This window comes from Eubalaena glacialis, chromosome 13 (genome assembly GCF_028564815.1).
Source record: "Eubalaena glacialis isolate mEubGla1 chromosome 13, mEubGla1.1.hap2.+ XY, whole genome shotgun sequence".
Lineage (NCBI taxonomy): Eukaryota > Metazoa > Chordata > Mammalia > Artiodactyla > Balaenidae > Eubalaena > Eubalaena glacialis.
The window spans coordinates 6,204,405-6,211,372 of record NC_083728.1 but is presented as its reverse complement, the minus strand read 5'-3'; the positions used below and the strand labels follow the sequence as shown (position 1 = coordinate 6,211,372).

The 6,968-nt window shown below is 50.8% G+C and overlaps 1 protein-coding gene across 1 annotated transcript in view; it reads right to left on the bottom strand.

Moving 5' to 3' along the window:
- Positions 1-463: 463 nt before the first annotated feature.
- BMP7 (bone morphogenetic protein 7) overlaps positions 464-6,968 on the bottom strand; it is a 90,480-nt gene continuing 83,975 nt past the window's right edge. The window contains exons 6-7 of the mRNA XM_061210154.1: positions 5,887-5,997; positions 464-2,408 (exon numbers count right to left, since the gene is read on the bottom strand). Coding sequence (XP_061066137.1) covers positions 2,259-2,408; positions 5,887-5,997 — 261 coding nt within the window. The 3' untranslated portion in view covers positions 464-2,258. The remainder of the gene's footprint in view (positions 2,409-5,886; positions 5,998-6,968) is intronic.

Here is a 6,968-nt window from a genome sequence, read left to right as displayed (position 1 = left end):
CTGCGCCGCTTTAAAGTTTTGGGTGTACACTCCCCCTACCCCCACTACTATTTCTTTTTCTTTCTTGTGCCTCTATTTTATTGGGATGACTAAATCTTTCAACTATGTTAGCAGTAAACACAGCTAATTTACCCCCTGCCTCTTTGAAACAGCTGCTGACAGCTGCACTGTAATTCAATCAAGGATCTTTGTAGTTGAGCCTACCAAATTCACATTTGTTGTTTGGTTCCATCTCTCCTGCCTGGAGCCCCACACAGCTGCATCAAATATTGACGAGCGTCCCTCTCTCCCCAGGGCCTGAATGATAAACAGCGTGTTAATGGTGGAGGCCAAGGCAAAGAGTTCTCAGCACACCAAGAGAACTCCAATATCCAGGCGCTGAGAGAAAAAACAACACAGACATACACAGGCCCAAAACCAGAACCCTTTTTATTTTGTCTATTTATACAGCATTTTCTCTGAGGACTGCTCTATGCAACGGCTGAAGGTACATTGGTCTGACCATTAATAAATAGTCTTAAATAAGAAAATAAACAGGTTGGAGGGAGGCAAGTAAGCTCATCGTCCTGAACAAGGGATTGGAGAGGGTCTAAAATGAGCTTCAGACGGACATAAATAATTTCTTTGTTTAGTAACAACTATTTACATGCTTCAGTGTACAAATGAGGCTAGCCAGATGTCGGCTGGGGTATACGTGGTGACAAAACTTGCACCAAGAGGGAATCACAGCAAAATCCCCAGATCTGTCAACAGACGAAACAAAATGTAACAAAAACACCGACTCTTCCCCATTGACCAGGCAGAGTGAAGGCTGCAGCCCAAGCTACTGAAGAAGAAAATATAAAAGAAAATGAAGACAGGGTCCCTGTGTTTCCAGGAACCAACTTAATCAACATGGAGAAGCAGTTTCCCACTAGACCAGATCCCAGGGGCCACAGGCCTCGCCAGGATAATCCTGTTCTTTGTTCACAGAGAGCTTGATCGTCTCCAAGGCTGTACTGCAGCTGGAGGCGGGGTGCACACCATTTAGGGGACCCACCAGCTAAGGCAAGGGAGGCTCATGCCAAGAGCCACGTCAGAAATGGCACCTTCAAGTCAGGACACTCTCACGACAGCTTCAGGAGCCTTCTGTTTGAGATTCACATCTGCACACCCTGCATCCAGCAGACCTCCCACCGTGTCACCTTTCCCTTACTTCAAGGGGCCGATTCTTGCACAGAGTCCTCTAAAAGGGGTCTGCAAACGAGGTGACCACGGAGGCCCTCATCAGAGCCCAGACTCCAGGACGCTGCTATCGATGACCAACTTGGGGGACTGACGGTCCCCCTGCCCACCCACCCCTGCTGAAGGCTAGCGTGCTTCTGAAAATAGGGCTATGGTGGCCGGAACTCAGGATCAAGCTGCAAGTTCTGTCCTGAGCTGTCCTCCTCCATCTGCCAACCCTCACTGACTTCCTACCATGGGGAGTGTTGGAAAACCAATTCCAGGCGTCTGCCGGTGCTTCACATGCCTATTTTAATTTCTGCCACCACGCACTCGGCTGAATGATGGAACCTATTTATTCTTCAAGGTCAACTCCAAGCAGAAAATTTCCCTCTCCCCTGCTGGCCAAATCTTGGCTTTTGGGTGAGTTTACGTAAACAGTGGGCTTCGGCAAGCCTCAGAATGAAACCGGAATGGCACGGAGAGGGGGCCTCCCCTCCCTCCGCCGGCCACAGCTTCTGTTTATGGAAATCAGAGTAAACCAAGAAATGGGGATAAATTGTTTAGGAAAATATATCTCTACCATCCTAACCATTTTCATTCATTCGTTTTATTGTGACATTTATTACAGGGACTTCCGCGTTAGTCTTCCTCTCGCACAGAGACGGACGTGCCCACCCCTGGCTGCGCCCCCTTCCTCCCGCTGCTGGTGGCCGGGCTGAAGGGTGTCATCATTACCCCTGGGAACGAGTTGGTGCACAGCTGAGACTTCACAGCCAGCGATCGGGGCCCGGCAATTTTTCTTGATATATATTTTCCCTGTTAGGTTTTGCCTGCAGCAGCTTGTAGGATCTTGTCTGTAGGATGCCGACGAAAAACGGATCAAAAGCCATCTGCCTCTCAAATTCCTTAACACTCCTACAGCGCTGCAGTTGGGGAGGGGGACGGGAAGGCCTCGCGAAAGGCAGTTGGTCTGCGGGCTCCTCGCCGAGGTGGTGGGCGAGACCCAGGATCTGGAAAAACGTGGCCCCGAAGCGTCTGACTTCCAGGAGGGGCTAGTGGCAACCACAGGCCCGGACAACCATGTTTCTGTATTTCTTCAGGATGACGTTGGAGCTGTCATCGAAGTAGAGCACGGAAATGGCGTTGAGCTGAGTCGGAGCACAGCAAGGCTTGGGCACCGTTTCCGGGTTGATGAAGTGCACCTGGAACACACACCAAAACGGTGGCAGTGGTGAGACCCGGTGAGTCACGCCTCCCTGGCCTCAGTATTTCTAAAAGGAACAGGTACTGCTTGGACAAAAATCCCCGCAGGTGACACTTACCGCTCACTCCCAGTTCTAAGCGCTTGATGGGTAACTAACTCAGTTCTGGGGTTATTCTTGATTCACAGATGAGAGAACCAAAGCATAGAGGGTCACACAGCACACGGCTAGGAAGACACTTGGGGCCAGGATGTGGGGCTGTCCTGTGCACTGCAGGATGTTTGACAGCATCCCTGGGCTACACCCACTAGAAGTCGGAGGCACTCCACCCCCACCCCCTAAATCGTGACAACTAAAAATGTCTCCAGACATTGTCAAATATCCCCTGGGAGGCAAAACTGCCCCAAGTGGAGAACCACTGGGCTAGAAGAGGGTCGGCCTGCAGGCCGATCCCTGCTCCACCACCTGTTTTTACGAATAAAGTTTTATTGGCACATGGCCACGCCCATTCGTCTACACAGCATCTGTGGTGAAAAGGTGCAGCATAGACTTTCAACTCTCGAAGCTGAAAATATTTACTATCTGGCCCTTTCCAGAAAAAGGTTGCTGACCTCTGGGCCAGACCTGTCCTGTCCAAGAAAAATATCATGCAAACCACATGTGTAATTTAAAATGTTCTAGTAGCTACATTTTAAAAGGTGAAAAAGAAAGAGGTGAAATTAATTTAAACAGTATATTTACTCTAACCCCAGATTTCAAAAAATTATCATTTCAACATATACTTAGCATAAGAAATCATTAATGAGATATTTTACATTTTTTTATACTAAGTCTTCAAAACCCAGTGTGTATTTTGTAGTTGTAAAACATCTCGATTCAAACTGGCCACGTTTCAAGTACTCAAGAGCCACACATAAAAGTGGTTACTGTATTGGATGGTGTGAGTCTAGACTATATTAGACTATTCTGCATCTTGAGCAATAAGAACGAGAGGAAAAGAATTTGGGCAAACACTTGGGTGGACGTCAACAAGAAAGGAGAAGGTCCAGAAGGTAAGAATGAAGAAAGAAGTCAGCCAGCTGCCCAGGTTTATTGTTCCTTCTGGCTCGTGGGCTCCTACGCACCTTACAGGTGGTGGGGCTCAGGGACAAACAAATTCAAACGTTGGCAGGGGCCACGCAAGTGCCACGGATGACCAAACTGGGCCAGGAGTCAGACCATAGGGTCCAGTGAGGACTGGGGCAAACCAAAGGGAGACGGACACGAGCTGCCCAAAGCCAGTGCGATCAGATGTGCCGAGTGCTCAGGACAGGCCAGCTGTCAGTCCTGTTTTGTTTTTATGAGAAACTTCCAGGTTTCTAACACACCACGTGGGCCAACCGAAAACCCTGTGGATGACCCTCTGCCCCCAAGCCCCAGTCTATGACCTCCCACGTAGGTCAGCGCGCTTTTTTTTTTTTTTTTTTTTTTTTTTTTATATATATATTTTTTTTCGCAGTTGCATTTTATTTATTTATTTTTATTTTTGGCTGTGTTGGGTCTTCGTTTCTGTGCGAGGGCTTTCTCTAGTTGTGGCAAGTGGGGGGCCACTCTTCATCGCAGTGCGCGGGCCTCTCACTATCGCGGCCTCTCATTGCGGAGCACAGGCTCCAGACGCGCAGGCTCAGTAGTTGTGGCTCACGGGCCTAGTTGCTCCGCGGCATGTGGGATCTTCCCAGACCAGGGCTCAAACCCGTGTCCCCTGCATTAGCAGGCAGATTCTCAACCACTGCGCCACCAGGGAAGCCCAAGCGCGCTTTTTAAACTGTTTTTTATGGATCATCTCAAACCTTACAAATCTAAACCTTCCCCCATCTCCTCCATCCTTGAATAATGTTAAAGCAAATCCCAGATGTTAGCTCACTTCCTCTGTATTTCACTAGGACTCTCTAGAAAGCAAGGATTCACCTCCTTTTCAAACATGACCTTCATTTCAGAATAATCAAAGGACGCATTCTGATCCTGGAGCTTTCTGGTGAATTGCAGATTGAGAGGGTGTCACAGGGCGGCCGGGCTTCTGCTCCGTGGGCCGTGAAGGCAGGGCTCAAAGAAGGGTGGAGGTGTGCTCCTGGCAGCCTGGGAGACACCCCCGTCACTCTGGTCCTCGGAGCAGGACAGAACAGGGGGACACTGGCACGGGGGACAAGTTCAGGCCAAGGAACAGGCTGGGGTGACTATTCATTTCCAGCCTGAAGACCTTCAGTCCTGAATAGGGCTTCAGAGTTTACTGCTGTGGGAGAGGGGGTCCTGGCAAAGCAATGCTTAAAAAAAGAGGCCTTCCCTCAAAGGGCAGAGCCTGATCCAAATAAACGGAACAGGAGAGCGAGAAGTAACACACGGGGCAGGGACAGGGAAGAGGGAGGCAGGTTACTAAGCAAAAGAAGCACAAAGCTCTGCAACAAACAGACCCGTGGTACAGAGGAGATGGGCCTGGGTAGTGAGCTCTCTATCACTAGAAGCATTCAAGCCAGAGAGGATGACCAGTTGTCAGGGAAGGCCCAGATAACGTTCACAGCAAGGAGGAAGATAACCAACGTCTCTGAACCTCAGATTCTAAGCTAAAGAACAAAGTCTCTAACTCGTTTCACTCTTGTTGTTGGTAAAGTAGTAAAAATAACATCTATTGAGTGTCCTCCGCGCTGGATACCCCATTAAGAGCTTTAATTGCATCATCACACTGAATCCTCCAATGACCCCGTGAAAGTTCAAAGAGCCCCACGGCTACCCCCCATCTCTCTATCCTATTATCCTGTTTGCCATCTTCCTGTTGTTCCCCTCTCCCTGAAGTTCCCACATTTGTTTACTTGACTGTTTCCTTGCCTGGAAAATGAGGCTCTGAGTGCAGGGACCACGTCTGTGATGTTCCCTGTATGCTGTTCCCTGCAGCGCCCCCGGCTGCCAGCGCAGGGTCTACATCTAGTAGATGCTCAATAAACACCCTTGAATGGCTGAACCACAAAGTTCAAGGCTAGGAGGCAAAGCCACGAGCTCTGGGAGGGGATGAGCCCTCAAGCCTACCCAACCTGGAGGAAGCCCAGACGTTGCATGGCCTGTGGATGTGGATGCTGACAACCAGGGACAACGGTCGCCTGACAGAGGCAGGGCCAGGGCGACTGCCGTTAGGCACAGTGACCTTTACCCACGATACCTTTAGAAGCCCATGAAACTGTTCTAACTGCTTTTAAAATTAGGAGAAATAAATGCACTCTGGGGTTGAAGACATACACGAAGATTATAATGCATGTTATTAAATATAATTTTTAATCTTGTTTTATGGAGGTAGGGCCCACGAAAGCAAAAGTGCCCTGGGCTCCTGAAAGTCATGACGTGGTCTTGGCCAGAGACCTGCTGTGGCCCCAGCTCGGAGGAGCACGAGGCGGGATCTGGTGGGCCTGCTCCCCCAGCTGCCCACAGCCCAGCCGGCGCGCAGGCCACTCACCAGCGTCTGCACGATGGCGTGGTTGGTGGCGTTCATGTAGGAGTTCAGAGGGAAGGCGCACTCCCCCTCACAGTAGTAGGCGGCATAGCCTTCGGGCGCTATGATCCAGTCCTGCGGGAGAGAGCGGAGGACGAGGCGGGGGGCGGGTTCAGAACCACGTGGAAAGTGGGAGCCGCGGGGTCCTGCCCTCTAGGCCGAAACATTCCTCCTGTGGGCCAGACTCCAAAGCTCCCAGAGGTCAAAGGCACGGCCCACGTCCTCCTGGGCAGCTGGGGCTCCTACAGAGGCAGCCTTTCATGGTCCCAACAGACTGCAGAGTGAGGGAAAGACCACCGGGGGCCGGGCTGAGCCCAGAAGGAACACTTGCTCTTCATCGGAAGGTGGCACAGAGAGGGGTGATTACGGTGGCATCACCCTTACCCCTACTAGGTGGTAACCCGTGGGCGGTTTGCTTTAAACAAAGCCTCCAGGCCTCACGTCACCCACCCAGGGGAGAGAGGACAGTATAGCCGAGCCAGCACAGTGCCTGGTACACGTGTGCGATTCAGTAAAGGATGCACGTGGTCGGGCTAGCACAGAAATGTTGTGCTAGCGATACATACACCCCTCAGGGACTCAAGTGCATCTGGGGGCTCTGTTCCAGCACTCGAACGTAAGCGCGGCCTGGCACCTCTTAGACCATGGATGTTGTCATAAGAGTGAGGACGCAATCACAGGAGGACTCCAAGCCGGCTGTGTGCACAAGTGTCCTGGGGGTGTATCTGAGGACATGATGCCCTGGGAAGAATCTGGACCCTCCCACTGAACTACAAGCTCGCTGAAGGGAGAACAACAAAACCAGTGGCCCTGATGATCTTATGACAACACCCTGTCCGGGGATATTTGGGCTCCATGAGGGCAAGCACATTGCTATGCCCAGGGCTGCACCTCTAGTGCCTAGAAAAGGGCCCAGAATGTCATAGATACTCATAAATAGTGGAGATACTCTTTTTCTAGGATTCATCCTCTGCCCTTTGCCCTGCTCCAGTGAAATGATTCCAGAGGGGCAGCCACGGTCCTAGGACATGATCCCAGCCCTAAAA